This window comes from Elephas maximus, chromosome 21 (assembly GCF_024166365.1).
Source record: "Elephas maximus indicus isolate mEleMax1 chromosome 21, mEleMax1 primary haplotype, whole genome shotgun sequence".
Classification (NCBI taxonomy): domain Eukaryota; kingdom Metazoa; phylum Chordata; class Mammalia; order Proboscidea; family Elephantidae; genus Elephas; species Elephas maximus.
The window spans coordinates 7,817,692-7,840,474 of NC_064839.1; the positions used below are offsets into that span (position 1 = coordinate 7,817,692).

The following is a 22,783-nucleotide window of genomic DNA, read 5'->3' on the forward strand; positions in this document are numbered from 1 at the left end:
ATCAACCTGACAGCATCTGGTTTAGGGAGGTTCATGGCAAACTTTCGCCTTCCATGCTGGATACCCAGGTTCGATTCTGGGCAAATATACCCCATGCGTACCACCAGCCACCTGTCTGTGGTGGTTTGCATGTTGCTATTACATTGAACAAGGAGTCCTCGCGGTGCAACAGTTAAGGGCTCGACTACTAACCAAAAGGTTGGTGTTTGGAACCCACCCGGCGGCTCCACAGGAGAAAGCATTGGAGATCTGCTTCTGTAAAGATTACAGCCAAGAAAACCCTATGGGACAGTTCTACTCTGTCCCACAGGGTTATTATGAGTTGGAACGGATGGCACCCAGCAACAATAATGATGCTGAACAGACTACAGGGGCGCTTTCAGACTAAGATGGACTAGGAAGAAAAGCCTGGCAATCTACTTCTGAAAATCAGCCAATGAAAACCCTATGAATCACTGTGGTTTCATTTGCAACTTATCACGGCATTATGGCACAGGACTAGGCAGTGTCTGCTCCACTACACATGGGACAACCCCATGGCAGCTAACAACAGCAACAACACCAACGTTTAATACTGAAGAGAAGCACGTCTACCGAAGCTGTGGAAGAAAAATTACACATTTCTCGGAAAGACCCACTAAAACATCTTTTTAATTTTGTCTTGGTATTACCTAATTAACTTCTTGAATATCTAACGATTTTGAGCAAATTTATGAAGATTAATAATGATTTAGAAACAAGGCAAGAGTCTATTAAAATAGTCTCAAGTTAAAACAGAAGAGGTTTTGCTGCTACAGGATTTTTTAATTCTCATCCCTTTCCTAAAACATTTTTGAATTTAAGAAATGTCACTTCTATACCCAAACAAAACCAAACCCATTGCCATGAAGTCGATACCAACTCATAGCAACCCTACAGGACAGAGTAGAACGGCCCCATAGGGTTTCCAAGGAGCAGCTGGTGGATTCGAACGGCTAACCTTTTGGTCAGCAGTCAAGCTCTTAAACCACTGTGCCACCAGGGCTCCTATTTCTAGACAGATCTTCCCTAAAAAAGAGTAACTGCAGGCTTAGGAAAGTCTGAGTTACCCATTACATACTGGCTAATACCCAGAACTACAAAAAAAAAAAAATTACTATTATCAGCCAACATTTCTTGAATGCCTGAGAATGCTAATAATATACACAAATAGTAATACACAAAGAATTAATCCAGATTATGAAACTGTACATCTACTACATATAAAACGTTAACTTTTCATTAAACAAAAGGCAGTGAGACTTATGTGGCGTCTCAGAACGAAGAAGAAAACCAGCACATGGAGGGCGACAGAGGAACCAGCACCGTGAGGAAAGCAAGCCACATACTCTGAAGGAGGCAGGGCTGGAACAGGACTGATGACCACCTTGAAATGCATACAAGGATACTGTACAGGTAGTGCTAAATTACTGTCCATTTTCATGAAGAAAACAATGGGTCACTCAGGAGCCACTAAAAATACAGTCCAGTCAAGCAGGGAAGTGAAGGGTGTCGTGAGGTGATGGGCACTAAGTCCTACACTGCAGGGATAATGCAAAGCCCTCCTGAAAAGGTTCCTGTGGGGCACCAGGTCTGCCCTGCGTGTGCAGAACTGGGCTGAGTTGTTGAAGGATGAAGGAGTGGCTCAGATAAGTCAACGTGTGGCTCTGCTACTTTGTGTGGCAAGGAACTCGGGGGCAAATTCCTTCTGCTGCTCCCTGAAGACTGCAGCCAGGGTCACCTGGATGGTATAAAGGGAATATGGACTGCAGCAGGGCCACCTGCCTCCCCTCTGGGTACCACTGCCACCTGGAAAGCAGATAACTGGGGAAGGACAGGTTTGTGTCTGGAAGCTAACGTTATGGATAACTCAGTGTTTGTACTATCGAAGCGCTTTCTTAAAGTAAAGCAAGGCAGGTAACTGAGAAGGGGCAGATTTGTGTCAAGACACTAATGTTACGGATAATTGAATATTTTTATTATCAAAACACTTTATTAAACTAAAGAGCATTTTAAAGGTTATATCAGAGAAAGAAAGGGAAAGGAATCCATCGCTAAGGAATGTGACATAATCTTTCTACAAAGACTCTTCAAGAAGCAAATAATATTTCTGGGGTAACAAGATTGTGTACTGAGTTCTTACAATGCTGGAATTCTGCAAAGGATTTTCATCGTATGTTTTCTAACCCAAATGATTAAATTTTAGTATTTGCCGTTTATTTAAAACAAAGGCAGCGATATGAACAACAGGGTCAGTCTACACATTATCTGATATCAGCGATTACTTCCATCAGGAGAACTCAGACATTGTTTTGGAGAGATCTGTTGTTAGCTACCACTGAGTTGATGCTGACTCTTGGCAACATCACCAGTGCAGGGTAGAACTGCTCCGTAGGGTTTTCAAGGCTGTGACCTTTTGGAAGCAGATGGCTAGGCCGGTCTTCCAAGGCGCTTCTCAGCGGGTTCAAACTGCCAACTTTTGGTTAGTAGTCCAGCACTTAACTGTTTGTGTTACCCAGGTATATACATTAAAAAAAATTAAAAACCCTCCGAAGTCTTGCCAGAATAATGCCAGCAAATAATCACTCAAAGCTAAAATATAAGTAAATCTACTTTTAAAGTTCACAGTGTTCCTGTGGGTCATCACCATACATGTGCACAGTAAAAATACAACAAAAAATCTACTCACGAGTGCTCTTACCTCAACAGGCAACTAAGTGCCTGGACACAGAAAGCCAAAAATTATAGAGAGATAAGCAGAGGTTTAAGGAGTGGGGTTGTATGCAGGAAAACCAGAATCCAACTGTACTGAAACTTGGAAAGTATCCAGTTCTACTCAGCCAATAACCAAAGATCAGATGGAAGCCAGAAAGATATCCACACACATGAAAAGCCAGGCTTTAGGTCTGCAGTTCAAACCCACCAGCTGCTCCTCAGGTAAAGACAGTCTACTTCCATAATGATTACAGTCTTAGAAACCCTAAAGTGCAGTTCTATTCTGTCCTGTAAGGTTGCTATGAACCGGAATCCACTCAACAGCAACGGTTTTATAACTACATGTGGCTAGTGACTACAGTACTCAGGTAGATGCTGTCAGTTTCCAAACAGATGAGGAAAGAAATAGGAAGGGGTTAGTCCCTCACCCAAAGTCACAACTAGGACCACACCGTACGGAGCCTCTCATCCCCTGGTGCAATCTAGTGGTAAGCTTGGGGCCTGTTATGGATTGAACTGTGTCCACTAAAAACGTGTCAACTTGGCTAGTCCATGATCCAGTATTCTGTGATTTTCGTCCATTTTGTGATTTGATGTGATTATCCTATGTGTTGTAAATCCTAACTTCTATGATGTTAGGATTTAGAGACAGTTATGTTAATGAGGCAGGACGCAATGTTAATGAGGCAGGACGCAATCTACAGAATTGGGCTGTATCTTGAGTCACTCTCTTTTGAGATATAAAGGAGTGAAGAGGAACCTCCTACCACCAAGAAAGAAGAGCTGGGAATGGAGTGTGTCCTTTAGACCCAGGGTCCCTGTGCTGAGAAACTCCTAGACCCATGGGAAAATGATGACAAGAACCTTCCCCTAGAGCTGTTGGAGAGGGAAAGCCTTCCCCTGGAGCTGGCCCCTGAATTCAGACTTCTAGCCTCCTGTTTGTTAAAAACATCCACTTGTGGTATTTCTCTTATTGCAGCACTAAATAACTAAGACAAGGCCTAAGAAAATGCATGTTAAGATACAAGAGAAGGAGCAGAGATGAGAACTACTAAAATTCCAGAAAGAGAGACCAAAGGGAAATATGAGCAGGAAAACAGAAGTACTGGAGGAGGAAAGGGGAGGCAGGGAGTGTACAAGGCAGGCATCTGGAAATGCATGGAAGGGAAGATGCTCACCACCTTTAGGGAAATGCAAAGCAGAACCACAGTGAGATACCACATCGGTTGCTGGTGAGAATGTAAAATGGTGCAGCCCGCTGTGCCAAAGTCTGTCGGTTTCTCAAAAAGTTAAACACTGAAATACCATATGATCCAACGCCTCCGCTCCTGGGTATATATGCAAAATTCTAAGCAGGTACTCAGATGCGCGTACACCAACGTCCATTGCAGCATTATTCACAACACCCAAATGGCGGAAAAACCCCAACTGTCCATCAATAGATGAGTGGATACACAAAATGTAGTACAGAGAAACCTCTGAGAGCTGGAACTCAGCAGGATTGCCTTATTTTTCCAGGTTCCACAAGTTTTCCACCTTTGGCAGGGTGTAGCCGTATCACTTTTCTATTACTTGATTTGTTGGAAAATACATTAAAACTTGTGAAACCCAGAACCTGTGTAAAGCAAAAACCTGTCAGAGAAGAAAAATTCAAGTATAGTGAAACCTTTGAGAACCAAAACTTGACAAGACTGCCTTGTTTTTCTGGGTCTTGCAAGTCTTCTGCCTTTGACAGGGTTTAGTCTTACCACTTTTATATCACTCATTTCAATGGAGGATATTTGAGTTTTCCTTCCCTGACAGGTTCGAGCTTTTGCAGATCTTACTGCAGACATGTATGCCAAACCCACTGTCACTGAGTCGATTCTGACTAACAGCAACCCTCTAGGACAGAGTAGAAAGAACTGCCCCCAAAGGGTTTCCATGGCTGTAATCTTTACAGAAGCAGACTGCCCCGTCTTTCTCCCAGAGTGGCTGGTGGATTCAAACCCCCAGACCATTCAGTTAGCAGCCGAGCACTTTAACTACTGCACCACCAGGTCCCCTTGCATATATGTAGAGTGAAATATTATTCCACCATAAAAAGAAACCAAGTTTATGCTATGACACAGGCGGACCTTGAAAACAGTATGCTAAGTGAAATAAGCCTGACACAAAAGGACGAACGTTGTACGATCCCATTTACAGGGAACATCCAGAACAGACAAATGCACAGAGACAGAAAGCAAACTAGTGGCTCAGCTGGGCTGGGGGAGGGGAGAGCGAGGGTTATTACATAACGGGCACAGAGTTCACGGTGACGAAAACGCTCTGGAAACAAACAGGGGGAGTGGCTGCGTGAGACTGTGAGTGTGATCAATGCCACTGGACTGTACCCTTAAAGACGGTTAAAATGGCAAGTTTTATGTTGCGTCCATTTCACCACAACTAAAAAAAGTTAATGGAAAGGAATGCAGTTTAGAATGGGACTGGTAAAAGCAAATGCGTAGACGAGACAGAACCTCAATAAAGACAATAAAATTTTTTAACTAATAAAAACAAGACGAGGAAAAGAAGAAGAGAGAGCTCAGCTGGGGGCAAGGAGGGGCCTGGAACGCCAGACGCACTGGACCAGGAGTCTGAAGACCTGGAGTGGGTGGGGAGCCCCAGCCAAGTCCTTCAACGCGGCACCTCTCATCCCCATCCGACGCGGCGGGGGCCCAGCAGGCGGCCGAGCCCAGCCTCCCAGGCCGCTCCCCAGGCTCCGCGCTCGCAGGCCAGCGCCGGCGGCAGTCCCCAGAGAGGCCGCCCGGCCTACCTGTGCAGCGGCGGCAGGTCCTGTGCGTCGCTGGGAGGGTCGGGCGTGTTGGGGATGACACCCAGGATGGTGCTCTGCAGCGACGTGCCCTTGAGCAGGCGGCTGCGCACCAGCTGCAGGTTGCGGGCCGAGTCCACGCTGGTGCGCATGGTGGAGCCGGGCAGCAGGACGCCCTCATGGGTGAGCAGCAGCGGAAGGCGGCTAGGGATCTGGATGGGGCTCACCGACGACATGGTGACAGAAGGCCGTGCAGCAGACCGTCGGAAGGACGGGACCCACAGCTCTCCGCCACCTACCCGGCCTCCACCACGCTCTTCCCCGCTTCCGGCGCGCCAGCGCTTCCGGCTGCAGGCTACGGACCGCCCCGTGGCTCAAAGCCCGCCGCTTCGCGCTGCCTCCTGTGGGGCTGCGGAGCGGCTCGCGTGGCTTACAAACGCGAAAAGAACAGCACAAAAGCGGGCTCTGAGTTCTGCCTTTTCAGGCCTTCTCCGCTTTTTCGAGAGCTTCACCCACACACAGAACGACTTACGTATTGCGTTTGGAAGCAAGGCCCTGTTTAAATTAAATGGTACATATTTAAAGTTTTTTAAACTTTTTTTCTAATTGTGTATTTACAAAAATATCGAAAATACATAGAAAAGAGTTCTCGTATATCATCCCCTCAGTTTCTCCTGTTATCATCTTACATAATCATAGTGGAGCCCTGGTGGTGAACTGGTTAAGAGCATGGCTGCTAACCAGAACATCAGTAGTGTGAATCCACAACCCGATCTTTAGAAACTCCATGGGGACAGTTCTACTCTGTCTTATAGGGTCTCTATGAGTCGGAATCGACTCAACGGCAACGGGTTTGGTTTTTTAGGGTTATAATCACAGTACAATTGACAATTTCAGGAAATTAACATTGCCAGTAACTCATCTGAAAACCCTTGTGCATAGTGGTTAAGAGTTTGGCTGCCAAAAGCTAAGTACTCGCGTATATTTTACCGTGCCCCCCAACCCCAAGCCGGCTTCAGCAGGTGTTGATTTTCCTGGGCCTGAGATAGGCCTGGCCCAGCACCTAAGACCCATGCTCCAGGCCCTGGAGAAGTAATAAATTCGCAATTGGGGGAGAAGATAATTTGCCAGCTCCACTAACTGGGAGAGCTCAGGACAGAAGCAGCTCCTGTCCAGGCATGAATGGTCCGTGGACTTTGAGTACCTTTTCCAGCTGCATGGACATGTGTGGGCCTGTTTCAGGAAAATAGGCCCTCGTTGGCAGGCTACAACTGTTTCAGCTGTGTGGTGGAGAGGTGGGTGTTTGATGTTTGACGCCACTTTGCCTGTTAGACAGGGTCCTCACCTACCCACATCAGGGGCCTAAGGACTGGTAGCTCCGCTCAGGTCACCCAGCCACCTGCGACAGGGGTCCAAGGATAACTGGTACCTCCCAGTCCTTATAGCCAAAAACATTGGGTGCCCTTGGTCCATCTGCAGCACCCAACCACCTGTATGTCTACGAACAAGGACATGCTTTCCTCAGAGATACATGGAGGACGATTCTCAGCCCCCTGCCTTGTTCAGAGCGTGACCCCCTGCTGCATCCAGATACCGGTACCTACACCAATTACCCCGGCCTCTCTAAGACTGTAAGGCAGAGCCTGTACCACACACTTGATGATCAGCTACCTGGACACCTGAACTGAATTCATATAAGAAAAGTAAATGGACTCCTACACTGATATACCTGTTAACAGCTCTAGCCATCTGGGGACAGGACATCAGAGCTCCAAAGGTGAAAATAATCAAGCTAGCTCTCTCAAGCAACCCATTTGGGCATATCAAAACAAAACAAAGCAAGTAAGCAAGCATAAAATAAACTAATACAGTAACTTTTGATGGCTCAGAGACAGCAGTCAATATCGAATCACATAAAGATACAGACCACGATTGCCTCAACAAGCTCTCAAAACAAAAAATCAAGAGATCTTCTAGATGAAAGTGCCTTCCTGGAATTACTGGAGGCAGAATACAAAAGATTAGTATACAGAAGCCTTCAAGACGTCAGGAAGGAAATCAAGCAATGTGCAGAACAAGCCAAGGAACACACAGATAAAGCAGTTGAAGAAATTAAAAATGTTATTCAGGAACATAATGAAGAATTTAATAAGCTGGAAAAATCCATAAACAGCAATCAGAAATTCAGAAGATTAACAATAAAATTACAGAAGTGGAGCAGAATTGAGCAAGTGGAAGGCAGAATTTGTGAACTTGAAGATAAAGCACTTGGCACCAATATATTTGAAGAAAAATCAGATAAAAGAATTAAAAAAAATGAAGAAACCTGAAGAATCATGTGGGACTCTATCATGAGAAATAACCTATAAGTGATTGGAGTTCCAGAACAGGGAGGGTTAACAGAGAATACAGAGAGAATTGTTGAAGGTTTGTTGGCAGAAAACTTCCCTGATATCGTGAAAGATGAAAAAATATCTATCCAAGATGCTTATCTAACTCCACATAAGGTAGAATTTAAGACAGTCACCAAAACATATCATAATCAAACTTGCCAAAACTAAACATAAAGAGAGAGTTTTAGGAGCAGCTAGGGATAAATGAAAAGTCACTTACAAAGTAGAGTCAATAAGAATAAGCTCAGACTACTTGGCAGGAACATGCAGGCAAGAAGGCAATGGGATGACATATAAAAAATTGAATAACAACAAAAAAAAATTGCCAGCCGAGAAGCATATATCCAGCAAAACCGTCTCTCAAATGTGAAGGTTAAATTAGGGCATTTCCAGATAAGCAGTTTAGGGAGTTCATAAAAACCAAACCAAAACTATCAGAAATACTAAAGGGAGTCTTTGGTTAGAAAATCACTAATATCAGATATCAACCCAAGATTAGAACACTGGGCAGAGCAATCAGATGTCAACCCAAACAGGGAAATCACAAAAATAAATCAAGATAAAAAAATGCTCAAAACAGGGAAGAAGCGATGTTATTACGTAAAAGAAGACAACATTAAAACAATAAAGAGGGACTAAGAAATGTCATAGATCTTCCATATGGCAAGGAAGACAAGGCATTATAAAGAAATAAAAGTTAGGTTTAAATTTAGAAAAATAGGGGTAAAAAGGAGACAAACTATCCTACACATCAAAATAAAATACAAGAAAAAAGTAGAGAGTCAGCAGAAACAAAATCAACAAAAACAAATATGAGGAAAGGACAACATATAAAGGTAATCTACTCAGCACATAAAATTAAGTGTGAAAAAGAAACTGTCAACAACATACAAAAAAAGACATCAAAGTGATAGCCCTAAAGTCATACGTATCCATAATAATGCTGAACTTAAATGGACTAAATGGACCGATAAAGAGACAGAGAGTGGCAGGATGGATTAAAAAACACAGTCTGTCTATATGCTGCCTAAAAGAGACACACCTTCGAGACACAAACTAAAACTCAAAGGATGGAAAAAAATATATCAAGCAAAAAAAAAAAGAGCAGGAGTGGCAATATTAATTTCTGACAAAATAGAATTAAAGTTAAATCCATCATAAAGGATAAGGAAGGACACTATATAATGATTAAAGGGACAATATACCAGGAGGATATAACTATTTTAAATATTTATGCACCCAATGACAGGGCTGCAAGATACATGAAACAAACTATCAGCGCTGAAAAGTGAGATAGACAGCTCCACCGTAATACTAGGAGACTTCAACACACCACTTTTGGTGAAAGACAGGACATCCAGAAAGAAGCTCAATAAAGACACGGAAGATCTAAATGCCACAATCAACCAACTTGACCTCATAGACATGTACAGAACACTCCACCCAACAGCAGCCAAGTATACTTTCTTTTCTAATCCACATGGAACATTCTCTAGAACACGCCACATATTATGTCATTTTAAAGCAAGCCTTAGCAGAATCTAAAACATTGAAATATTACAAAGCATCTTCTCTGACCATAAGGCCATAAAAGGAAAACTCAATAACAGAAAAAGCAGGGAAAAGAAACACTTGGAAACTGAACAATACCCTGATCAAAAAAGACTGGTTTATAGAAGACATTAAGGATGGAATAAAGACATTGGTAGAATCCAGTAAGAATGAAAACACTTCCTATCAGAACCTTTAGGACACAGTGAAAGCAGTGCTCAGAGGTCAATTTAATCAATGGACATATACAAAAAGAAGAAAGGGCCGAAAATCAAAGAATCATCCCTACAACTTGAACAAATAGAAAGAGAGCAACCAAAGAAACCCCAAAGCACCAGAAAAAAACAAATAATAAAAATTAGAGCAGAACTAAATGAAATAGAAAACAGAAAAACAGTTGAAACAATTAACGAGACAAAAAGCTGGTTCTTTGAAAAGACTAACAAAATCGATAAACCATTGGCCAGACTGACAAAAGAAAAACAGGAAAGGAAGCAAATAAAATGAATAAGAAATGAGATGGGCAATATTACAATAGGCCCAACTGAAATTAAAAGAATCATATCAGATTACTATGAAAAATTGTACTCTAACAAATTTGAAAACCTAGAAGAAATGGAATCCCTAGAAACACACTACCTACCTAAACTAACACAAACAGAGGTAGAACAACTAAATAGACCCAAAACAAAAGAAGAGATTGAAAAGGTAATCAAAAAACTCCCAACAAAAAAAAGCCCTGGCCTGGATGGCTTCTCTGCAGAGTTTACCAAACTTTCAGACAAGAGTTAACACCACTACTGCTAAAAGCATTTCGGAGCGTGGAAAAGGGCGGAATAATCCCAAAGTCATTCTATGAAGCCAGCAAATCCCTGATACCAAAATCAGGTTAAAAAAAAAAAAAAAAGACACCATAAAAAAAAAGGAAATTGCAGACCTATATCTCTCATGAACATAGATGCAAAAATCCTGAACAAAATTCTAGCCAATAGAATTCAACGACATACCAAAAAAATAATTCACCATAACCAAGTGGGACTCATACCAGGTATGCAGGGTTGGTTCAACATTACAGAAACAAAGTAACCCATCATATAAATAAAACAAAAGACAAGAATCACACAATTTTATCAATCGATGCAGAAAAGGCATTTGACAAAGTTCAACACCCATTCATGATAAAAACTCTCAGCAAAATAATAGAAGGAAGATTCCTAACATAATAAAAAGCACTTATACAAAGCCAAGAGCCAACATCATCCTAAATGGAGAGAGCCTGAAAGCATTCCCATTGAGACCGGGAACCAGACAAGGATGCCCTTTGTCACCACTTTTATTCAGCATTGTGCTTGAGGTCCTAGCCAGAGCAATTAGGCTAGGTAAAGAAATAAAGGGCATCCAGATTGGCAAGGAAGAAATAAAAGTATCTCTATTTGCAGATGACATGATCTTATACACAGAAAACCCTAAGGAATCCTCAAGAAAACTACTGAAACTAATAGAAAAGTTCAGCGGAGTATTGGGATACAATATCAACATATAAAAATCAGTTGGATTCCTCTACACCTATAAAAAGAACATAGAAGAGGAAATCACCAAATCAATACCATTTACAGTAGCCCCCAAGAAGATAAAATACTTAGGAATAAATCTTACCAGAGATGTAAAAGACTTATACAAAGAAAACTACAATACACTTCTGCAAGAAACCAAAAGAGACCTACATAAGTGAAAAAACATACCTTGCTCATGTATAGGAAGACTTAACATTGTAAAAATGTCTATTCTACCAAAAGCGATCTGTAGATTTAATGCAATTCCGTTCCAAATTCCAATGACATTTTTTAATGAGATGGAGAAACAAATGACCAACTTCATATGGAAGGGAAAGAGGCCCAGATAAGTAAAGCATTACTGAAAAAGAAGAACAAAGTGGGAGGCCTCACTCTACCTGATTTTAGAACCTATTATATCACCACAATAGTCAAAACAGCCTGATACTGGTATAACAACAGACACATAGACCAATGGAACAGAATTGAGAATCCAGACATAAATGCATTCACATATGAGTAGTTGACATTTGACAAAGGGCCCAAATCAAATGATGCTGGCATAACTGGATATCAATCTGCAAAAAAATGAAACAAGACCCATACCTCACACCATCCACAAAAACAAACTCAAAATGGATCAAAGACCTAAATATAAAATCTAAAACAATAAAGATCACAGAATAGGAAATAGGGACAACGTTAGGAGACCTAACACATGGCATAAACAGTATACAAAACATTACTAAAAATGCAGAAGGAAAACTAGATAACTGGGAGCTTCTAAAAATCAAACACCTATGCTCATCCAAAGACTTCACCAAAACAGTAAAAAGATTACCTACAGACTGGGGAAAAGTTTTTAGCTATGACATTTCTGGTCAGTGCCTGATCTCTAAAATCTACATAATACTGCAAAAGCTCAACTACAAAAAGACAAATAACCCAATTAAAAAATGGGCAAAAGATATGAACAGACACTTCACTAAAGAAGACATTCAGATAGCTAACAGATACATGAGGAAATGCTCATGATTATTAGCCATAGAGAAATGCAAATCAAAATTAAAATGTAATTCCATCTCACTCCAACAAGGCTGGCATTAATAAAAAAAAAAAAAAAACACAAAATAAAAAATATTGGAGCCATTGTGGATAGACTGGAACACTTACTGCTGGTGGAAATGTAAAATGGAACAATCAGTTTGGAAAACAATTTGGCACTTCCTTAAAAAGCTAGAAATAGAACTACCATATGATCCAGCAATCCCACTCCTAGGAATATATCCTAGAGAAATAAGAGCCTTTACACGAATAGATATATGCACACCCATGTTCACCGCAGCGCTGTTTACAATAGCAAAAATATGGAAGCAACCAAGGTGCCCATCAACCGATGAATGAATAAATAAATTATGTTATATTCACACAATGTAATACTATGCATTAATAAAGAACAGTGATGAATCTGTGAAACATTTCTTAACATGGGGGAATCTGGAAGGCATTATGCTGAATGAAATTAGTCAGTTGCAAAAGGACAAATATTGTGTGAGAACACTATTATAAGAACTCGAGAAATAGTTTAAACGGAGAAGAAAATATTCTTTGATGATTATATTAGGGACGAGGGAGGAAGGGAGGAAGAGGGGTATTCACTAATCAGATAGTAGATAAGAGCTACTTTAGGTGAAGAGAAAAACAACGCACAGTACAGGCAAGGTCAGCACAACTGGACTAAACGAAAGGCAAAGAAGATTTCCTGAATAAACTGAATGGTTCGAAGGCCAGCGTAGCAGGGACAGAGGTTTTGGACCATGGTTTCAGGGGAAATCAAGTCAATTGGCATAATAAAATCTATTAAGAAAACATCCTGCATCCCACTTTGGAGAATCACGTCTGGGGTCTTGAACACTAGCAAGTGGCCATCTAATATGCATCAATTGGTCTCAACCCACCTGGGGTAAAGGAGAATGAAGAACACCAAGGACACAAGGTAATAACAAGCTCAAGAGACAGAAAGGGCCACATAAACCAGAGGCTACATCATCCTGAGACCAGAAGAACTAGATGGTGCTCGGCTACAACCGATGACTGCCCTGACAGGGAACACAACAGAGAACCGCTGAGGGAGCAGGAGAGCAGTGGGACGCAGACCCCAAGTTCTTGTGAAAAGACCAGACTTAATTGTCTGACTGAGACAAGAAGCACCCTGGTGGTCATGGCCCCCAGACCATCTGTTAGCCCAGGACAAGAACCATTCCCAAAGCCAACTCTTCAGACAGGGATTGGACTGGACAATGGGATAGAAAAAGATGCTGGTGAAGTATGAGCTTCTTGGATCAAGTAGACACTTGAGACTGTGTCGGCATCTCCTATCTGAAGGGGAAATGAGAGGGCAGAGGGGGTTAGAAGCTGGCAGAATGGACACAAAAAGAGAAAGTGGAGGGAAGGAGTGTGCTGTCTCATTAGGGGGAGAGCAATTAGGAGTGTGTAGCAAGGTGTATATAAATTTGTGTGTGAGAGTCTGACTTGATTTGCAAACTTTCACTTAAAGCACAATAAAAAATTAAAAAAAAAAAAAAAGAATTCGGCTGCCAACCAAAAGATCGGCAGTTCATATCCACCAGCCGCTCCTTGGAAACCCTATGAGACAGTTCTACTCTGTCCTACAGGGTTGCTATGAGTCGGAATCGACTCGATAGCCATGGATTTTGTTTTTTAAATAGCTCGTCTATAAACCTTAGTCAGATTTTGCCAGATTTTTCACTAATGTCTTTTTTCTGGTCCAGGCTCCACTTTTCATTTAGTCTCTTTGATTTCCTCTAATCTGTGACAATTTCTCCCTTTTTTTAAGTCTTTCAAAACCTTGAGGATATTGGTCAGTTATTTTGTAGCATGCTCCCTCAATTTGGATTTAGCTGACATTTTCTTATGACTAGATCAGCGTTATGTATTTTCGGCAAGAACGGCACAGAAGTGATGTTGTGCTCTTCTTAGTGATACATGATGGTGAAATACCTTATCACTAGTGATGTTAACCCAGATCTGCCAGGCTTTTCCACTGTAGGTCACTGTGTAATAGGAGACACTTTTCCATTTACTAATTAGAATTCTGCTGTAAGAAAGGGCTGTCCCTTTCCCCCCATTTATTTACTTATTCAATTATTTATGTTAGTATGGATTCATGGGTATTGACTTTTTTTCCGTGGGTTACAATCCAATGATATTATATGTATTTTGTTGCTGAAATTATTTCAGTTCGGAGCTCTTCACACTGGGGTTTGATTTGGTTTTGACTGTGAGGCATAGGGGAACAATTTTACCCAAAAACGAAGTCCACCCATGCTCTCATAATCCAAGAAGGAACCGAAAGTCCATTCAAGTCAATAGACATTTGTTGAGGGACTGCTAAGTGCCAGGCTCTGGGCTGAGTGCAGAAGAATCGAGAAAAGACCCTAAGACATGGTCTGAGCATTTCTCAGCCAGAGTAAGACCTGTAGACACCTGAGTCTGATACGGGCCAAACGGAAATATATGTTTCTCTGTGTGCGACAGGTGCAGGAGAGCAGAAAGCAGGTGTACTAGGTGCTGTGATGGAGACACAAATGCAGGACTTTGGAAGCTGCTGCTTAAAGAGATCCATCTACCTCTGTCTCTGACATGGCTCTTTCACTCATTCACTAAGCAAATATTTTTTAAACACCTATGTGCTGGGCACTGTTCTAAGTGCCGGAGATATGTCAGTAAACAAGACAGACAAGGTCCTTGCTTTCATATACCTGATATTCTAGCAGAGGAAACAAACAATAAGCAAAGCAATAAACAAGGAAAACAGTTTTGGATAGTGATAAGTCCCTTAGACTCATATCGACCCTATAGAACAGAGTAGAACTGCCCCATAGAGTTTCCAGGGAGTGCTTGGCGGATTTGAACTGCCGACCTTGTAGCTGGAATGAATTTAGGATGTTTGAGGAACCTGTTCCTGGGATGTGCTGAGGTTGGTGCTGAATGATACCCAGTGAGAAAAGATAGGCGGGCGAGATCAGGCTCTAGAGGGCCGTGTAGGTTCTGGTAAGGAATTTGGATTTTATTCTAAGCCCAGTGGAAACCATTGGAAGGTTTCAAGTTGAGGAATATTATCTGGCTTATGTTTTCAAAAGATCATTTTAGCTGCTATGCGGAGAATGGAATATAAAGTTTTAAGGTCAGAAGTAGGCAACCCATGTAGGAGGTGGTTGCAGTTGCCCAGGCAAAAGATGATGATGACTTAGACAAGACTAGAAGCAGGTGGATTCAAGGTATGTTTGAATGTAGCGTCAAGAGAATACACTGATGGATTGGTCATGAAGAGTGAAGGAGGAACAGTTGTCAAAGGTGCCTCCTAGGTTGGGGCCTGAGCCGCTAGGAATGGCCTAAGTTGAGCTGGTAGCTGAAGAGCCTGGTATGATTGGTAGGCCCTGGCTGATTTCTCTGGATGTGTACTGTCTCCCCAACCCTGTGCTAGACTCTGAGAGTGATACGGAGATAAAATATGTGTGGCACGGGCCCACAAGACCTTACCTTTCCCCAAGGCTCTCCAAAGGCAAGGGGGGCAGGGTCCCATTCTTTGAGGCACCCAGTGTATTAAGGAAGAACTCCTAAAACCGCCTTACAAATTTGCAGATTATTTTTAAAGCACTTACGTTTAATGCTTTCAACACACATTCCAAAAGCAATAGCAAACAATATGTGTTCTGTTCACATAATGATTGCTGAATATATTTTTTAAAATATGAATTTATAGTGCACCATTGGAGGTGTGGTATGGGAACGGGTCCAAGTTTAAGTTGCTTGCTTGACGGACACCTTCTTTCTCTGCTGTCAGAGCATCTCTACTGGGATGTGTCAGCTGACTTGGGAGAACATCACGAATCTCAGTGTGAGCTCTTTAGTGGCTTTGTGGCTTTCCTGTTCCCTTCTTTGGCAGGCTTTGCATGTACTTCATTCATTTTTTCAACAAATATTTATTAAACATCTATTGTGTGCTGGGCACCATTCTAGATTCAAGGATACATCAGTGAACAAGACACCCAAGGCCCCTCATTTCAAAGAGCTTACATTCTAGTGAGATAGGCAGAAAATAAAAAAGCCAACAGAAAATAAATGGCAATTTTAGAAAATGATAAGAAAATAGGATATGAAAATGGGTAGAAATTGATAGGAGTGGGGTGGGAAGGTTACTCTGAAGAGTTGCCGTTTGAATTGAGACCTGAATGGTAGGAATGGCTGTGCCCTGCAAGGAGCTGGGAGGAGAATGTTCTCAGCAGGGGTTAGGGCTGGTGCAAAGATCAAGGTGGAGAGGAGCGTCTTAGTTTCTGGAACAGAGGAGATGGACAGTCACTGGCCTCCAAGAGCAAATGGAAGTAAACCCAAAAGCAAGTCAAATTGAATAACACATGGAATGAAGGGACCAGAAGGAAAAGCAGGAGAAAGGCCTAACCACTTAGACTTCTTTACACCCTAGCTTGCAGATGCCTCCACTCCCTTGCCCTGGGCACTGTCCTTACTCTCTGATATACCTTCTAGTCTTGGGCACCAGGCCCTGCTGGGTAAGAACAATGAGGAAATAAATCAGCAATTCCAGAAAGTCCTTTGCACAGATTACCTTGCTCCTGTGGCCTCCATCCAGTGTACAGGCTGTTTCTCAATATGTAACTGACCAGCATCTAAACCAAGCTTGCAATCACGGCCTCAGCCCGAGGGGATGGGGAGAACACAGGACTGGCAGTATCTATTCCATCTTTGTTTTATTCCCAGCCATGTCCTGGTCTCCATCCTGACCGAAGTGAACAAACTTCTCTGAGGGGAAGTTGGGAAGCCAAGGAAATTCTCAAGGACTGCTGAAGGACACTTTGGAGGGAGTTCCCCTGCCCAGTTAAGGAAGCTGAAGGAGGTCCAAGCAAAGGTGTAGCTGAGCTTCAGCTCCACTTACGCTGGGATTCGCAATTCTACAAACATACTCATTGCACTCATTTGCATTTTCTTAATTTTCATCTAGTTTTCCTCATTATTAGTTGCCTAGAAAAGTTTCTCCTAGAAGGGAGTCATGTCTGTGAAACCCCTGTTGTACCTTCTTGAAGGTAGATGCAAATAAATCAGGTTGTAGATCATACTATAGCTGAAAGGTGCAGAGAAAATATAATTTCATTTGATCTCTAACAATCTGGTGTGATGGTTAAGGTTGTGTGTCAACTTGGCTGGGCCATGATTCTCAGTAGTTTGGCAGTTATGTAATGATATAATTTGGCAGACATTGGACTGATTGCTTTTCCATAAAATCACCTCCATGACAAGATCTGATATATTATAATCACCTCCATGATGTTATCTGATATGATCAACCAATCGGTGATAAAGGGAGTTTCTTTGGGGTTGTGGCCTACATCCAATATATATAGACGTTCTGGCAAAGGTTGCTGGTTTTTGCTGCCTCTGGATCCTGTTGTCTGGCTCATCATCATCTGAACACCACTTCTTGGGACTTGAGCTAGCAGCCTGCCATATTGCCTGCTGATCTTGGGTTCATCAACCCCTGTAGCTACGTGAGTCAGGAGAAGCCTCCAGCCTGACGCTTGACCCAGGGACTTGGGACTTGCCAGCTTCTAAAACTGTGTGAGTATTTCCTTGAGATAAATCTCTTTCTCTGTCTTTGTATATGTAGATATGTTTCACTGTTTTTTTAATTGTGCTTTAGGTGAAACTTTATAGCTCAAGTTAATTTCTCATACAAAAATTTATACACATATTGTTAGGTGACACTAGTTGCAATCCCTATAATGTGACAGCACAATCTCCCTTTCCTCCCTGAGTTTTTTGTGTCCATTCAACCAGTTCCTGCCCCTTCCTGCCTTCTCATCCTGCCTCAGGACAGGAGCTACCCATTTGGTCTCATGTATGTGCTTGAACTAAGGAGTATACTCTTCACGAGTATTACTTTATGTTTTATAGTCCAGTTTAATCTTTGTCTGAAGAGTGGGTTTTGGGAATGGTTTTAGTTCTGGGTTAACAGAGTGTCCAGGGGCCCTGGCTTCGGGGGTTCTTCCAGCCTCGGTCAGACCATTAAGTCAGGTCTTTTTACATGCATTTGAGTTCCACGCCCCACTTTTCTCCTTCTCCGTCAGGGACTCTCTGTTGTGTTCCCTGAGAGGGCAGTCAATAGTGGTAGCCAGGCACCATTGTAGCTCTTCAGGTCTCAGGCTGATGAAGTCTCTGGTTTATGTGGCCCTTTTGTCTCTTGGTCTAATATTTTCCTTGTGTCTTTGGTGTTCTTCGTTCTCCTTTGCACCAAGTGGATTGGGACCAATTGATGTGTCTTAGATAGCTGCTCGTAAGCTTTTAAGACCCCAGATGTCACTCACCAAAGTGAGACGCAGAACGTTTCTTTAATAAACTTTGTCACATCAGTTGACCTAAATGCCCCGAAACCATGGGCTTCAGTGGTTTTACTTCTCTAGAGAACCCAGCCTAAGACACCTGGTCTTTCTCATGAGCCCCCACTTGCTGGTTAAACCTAGTTTCATGCAATAACTTAAATACTCTAAATATTGCTTAGAGTCCCTGAGTGGTGCAAATGGTTAATGAACTCGGCTGCTAACTGAAAGGTTGAACGTTTGAATCCACTTAGAGGCACCTAGGAAAAAAGGTCTGGACACCTACTTCTGAAAAATTAGGCATTGAAAACCCTATGGAGCACAGTTCTATTCTGATATACATAGGGTTGCCATGAGTCAGAATTGACTTGATGGCAACTGGTAACTGGGAGCAATGCTCAGTGAAGGCTCAGTCTCAGGGTTGTCACCTGGCAAGAGAAGAGTTCATGTCCCGGGAACAGCATCCTCTGCTCTTCTGCTTTGCCATGTGATGTCTTTTGTCCACCTGGTCACTGCCTGCCCTACTGTCACTGAAGGCTGACTGCATCTGACTCAGCCTTCTGTGATGTTTTTTGGCCTGGTGATATTCCCTGAGTGACTGGGCCTCACCTCTGCTGCACTTGCTGGCAGTCAAGGGCAATTGAGAATCAATTGCGTATATGGAATTTACAGCAGAGTGTTGTATATTTTATTATTTCTAAATTGTGTGCTACACACACTTTCTGTCAGTGAAATCCATAATAAAGTTATGTATGTGTGTATGTATGTTTGCTTTTTTTTCCCCCACAGAGCCAATTGTTAAACATTTAACAGCATACCACGGAACCAGTGCTTTGCCAGGGTGCATGACTTGCAATCTGGAATTTTCTGCCCCTCCTCCCCAGCCCATTCCCTCAGCTAGGACCTTCGTGTGGAGAATAAACTGACAGCATTACATTGTGGACCTGCCCCAGGGCCTCCTACTGAATCTTGCCAATTTTACTTTAATGCCTCTATATTCTAAGTAGCTTATGGCCGCCAGAAAATGGCCTCTTCCCAGAGCCTTAAGCAAGGAATGTATGACACCCTGTCTTACCTAAGACATTTCGCTTTTTCTCTTTTCTCTTTCCATTGTCCCTGAAGGAATCGCCTTCTACCATCATGTGCTAAGAGGCCCTTGTGGCTCGGTGCCATGGCTAAACTGGAAAGTGTGGAAATGCTCTGTAGGAGAATTCTAGAAACTGAGTCCACAGATTTGGTTATGATTTGCTAAAAGGCAGTGGGATGGGAGGAGGTGAGATAAAGGAATTTAAAGCATCCTCTCCCTAGACAATAGCCTGGTCTGCAAGTGCATTTACTTGAAGCAAAATCCAATATTTGAATGTCAAATCTGTATCTGAACACAAAGACTGACCACATAACTTGTGGGGCCCAGTGCAAAGTGAAAACGTGGGCCTCCGTGTTCAAAATTAATAAGAATTTCAAGATGGCAACAGCAGAGCATCAAACCGACCAAGCCTCGGGCCCTTCTGCGTCGCCGGTCCTGTGCTGCACAGGTTGCACGCCCTCAGAGCAGGCCCTTCTGCACACTTCATTTCTCTTTCCATCCCTTCAGTAATATTTTTAATTAAAAACCCCCTCTCCTGCCCCAGGCACATGAATCTTCTGGGTCAACCAGGGCACAAGTCACCTACTTAGAAAGGCAAAAAAGAAAATCATAGTGACACGTTTTTTTCAAATGCCTTGATTATTTAAGATCCCTAAATTGTGCCCAGACACCCCTAAGTTTATGAAAACCAAGAGTCAGAGAATGACAAAATCACATCTCATCCATTCATTCATCCATTCATCCTTTGTTTACTAAATGGTTGCTATCCCCTTAGCCCAGTGTCAGGCCCAAGGGAGTCAACAGTGGTGCCATGACACTGAGCCAGCCCTCTGTGTGCCCAATAAATGCTCCCTGCACAGTGATGTCCTCTGGGCTGCTCAGGGCTGCTCTTAAGCTGCTCTTACCTGCTGCCTTTTTGGGGCCTCTGATTCTGGGAAACAAAGAATTGGCAAAATAACTGAAAATGACCAGAAGGAGAACATACTGGGTCCCTGACACCTCTGGCGGCCTGGTGAATCTCGGCATGGACGTAGGCGATGACATGGTTTCAGGAATTAACTACGTGAGTAGATCTTGGCATGAAAATGAGTTGACAAGATATTCTCAAGGGTTGTAAATTAAGTCAAAGAATTAAACCTGGATTTTTTTTTTTTTTTAGTGAGCCTCAGGTACCCACCATTAGATTAATCATACCTTCACAGTTCTTGCATGGCCATTTAGTTTTCTACTCATCTGTCCGTCCGTCCATCCATCCATCCATCCATCCACCCATGCACCCATGCACCCATCCACCCATCCACGCACCCACCCACCCATCCATCCAATGATCCATTCATCTATCCATCCAACTCTTCATCCATCTATCTCTGCATCCACCCATTCATCTCTCCATCTATTATGGAAATACAATAAGCATCTGTAAACCCATCACCAACACACCAGCTAAAACTTTGACAATTACATCCAGCTATTGATCTTTTCCATCTCTTTCCTTGAATCTGTCTGCCTGACGTAACCACTTTCCTGAATCTTTTTCCATCACTCTCTTGCTGTGCTTTTAAAATAGTATTATTTATTCTATAGTAAGTCTAAAAATTTATATATATATTTTAGTTGTTTCTAACTTTATTGAAAGGCTAACGTGTAATATTTTGGGATTTACTGTTTTACTTATTGATTTTTTTTTTAGTAGGTTTACCCTCACAGCATGACTGGGTCTTATATTCTGGGAGTAGCTAACTATAATACCCTGTAACTAAAAACCTGTTGCTCTCTAGTCGATTCCAACTCATAGTGATCCTATAGGACAGAGTAAAACTGCCCCATGGGGTTTCCAAGGAGTGGCTGGTGGATTCTATCTGCTGACCTTTTGGTCAGCAGCACTTAACCTCTACGCCTCATTTTCACTGTGCCACCAGGGCCCCATAACACCCTATATCCTTGTCTAAAATTGCATGTAGAGAGATAAAAACCCAGAGGGTTGGAGTGGCCTGACCAGTGTTACCCAGCAAGGGTGGGAGAGAGCTAGGGCTGGGCCCAGTGGTCCTGACTCTTGGCCTGGTGCTCCTTCCCTGCCTGGAAGCCTCTCATTAGGCAACTGCATGTGGAAAGATCCATCTCCCCTTGGACAGCTGGTCTAAACTCCCTCATTTTCAGATTTACGAGAACTGAAAATGGTAATAATGCCCTTTTCGTCTTTCTTTCCCAAGAAAATGTTTACTGTCAAGGACGGCCCCTGGAGCCAGCAGGAGAGGAAACACGAGGCACCGGGGAAGGAGGATATTCTTCCTTGGGGGCAGTATGATGCTGCCTGGAGAAACATGATTCCCATCCGCCCCAAGCCAAAGTGAGTCCTGAGGGGCGGAGAGGGGCAGTACTCACTGGAGCATGATCCTCAGACCCTCACACTTAGATCCTTCGCAAAGGTTACATAACCACGCCCCTGCACACTCATGTCACTCACTGAGTACCTCTAGAGCCCCCTGAGGCCCATCAGAGGGCATCGTCAGCACTGCCAGTCAGTCATCCAGTAAGAGTCGTTGAGCACCTATATGTGCCAGGCGCTGAGCTGGACCATGGAGTGGCAGATAGCATTGAGCAAAATATACCTAATCCCTGCCACCATGGATCTCACACAGGGAGAAAGACAATCAGCAGGTAGACTCATAGATATGTGGTTACAAGCTGTGTGAGGAAGGTGCTCTGAAGAAGTACGGGATTCTGAGGGACAATGGACATTGACAGCTTGATAGCTTCCTAGTGATGCTTAAGCTGAGACCCGGAGGATGAATAAGAAGTTACTAGGTGGATTGGGGGAAGAATGATCTAGGCAGGGAGAACAGCATGTGCAAAGGCCTCCCTGTGAAGTGAAGGAAAGGCCTCGCTGTGAGGTGAAGGAAAGGCCTCTCTGTGAGGTGAAGGAAAGGCCTCACTGTGAGGTGAAGGAAAGGCCTCACTGTGAGGTGAAGGAAAGGCCTCGCTGTGAGGTGAAGGAAAGACCTCGCTGTGAGGTAAAGGAAAGTCCTGCCTGTGAGGTGAAGGAAAGGCCTCGTTGTGAGGTAAAGGAACACCATGTGATGTGTCCAGGAACTGAAAAGGAGGCCAGAGACCCTGAAGAGTCATGCTTGGTAAGGGGCATGGCATGAGATGAGGGTGAAGAGGCAGGCAGAGGCAAAAGAATCATGCAGGACCCCACAGGCCACATCAATGATTCTGGTCTTCATTCTAAGAGCCACTGAAAAGTTAAAAGTCCGATGATG

General features: G+C 42.9%; 2 protein-coding genes across 4 annotated transcripts in view; one reads left to right on the top strand and one right to left on the bottom strand.

Moving 5' to 3' along the window:
- Positions 1-5,861, bottom strand: part of LONP2 (lon peptidase 2, peroxisomal) — a 114,458-nt gene extending 108,597 nt beyond the window's left edge. Inside the window, exon 1 of the mRNA XM_049864927.1 lies at positions 5,531-5,861. Coding sequence (XP_049720884.1) covers positions 5,531-5,763 — 233 coding nt within the window. The 5' untranslated portion in view covers positions 5,764-5,861. The remainder of the gene's footprint in view (positions 1-5,530) is intronic.
- A 14,626-nt stretch (positions 5,862-20,487) lies between these two features.
- ABCC11 (ATP binding cassette subfamily C member 11) overlaps positions 20,488-22,783 on the top strand; it is a 95,953-nt gene continuing 93,657 nt past the window's right edge. For all 3 annotated transcript variants that reach the window (XM_049864924.1, XM_049864925.1, XM_049864926.1), the window contains exons 1-2: positions 20,488-20,586; positions 21,734-21,870. In XM_049864924.1, the coding sequence (XP_049720881.1) occupies positions 20,488-20,586; positions 21,734-21,870 (236 nt within the window). The remainder of the gene's footprint in view (positions 20,587-21,733; positions 21,871-22,783) is intronic.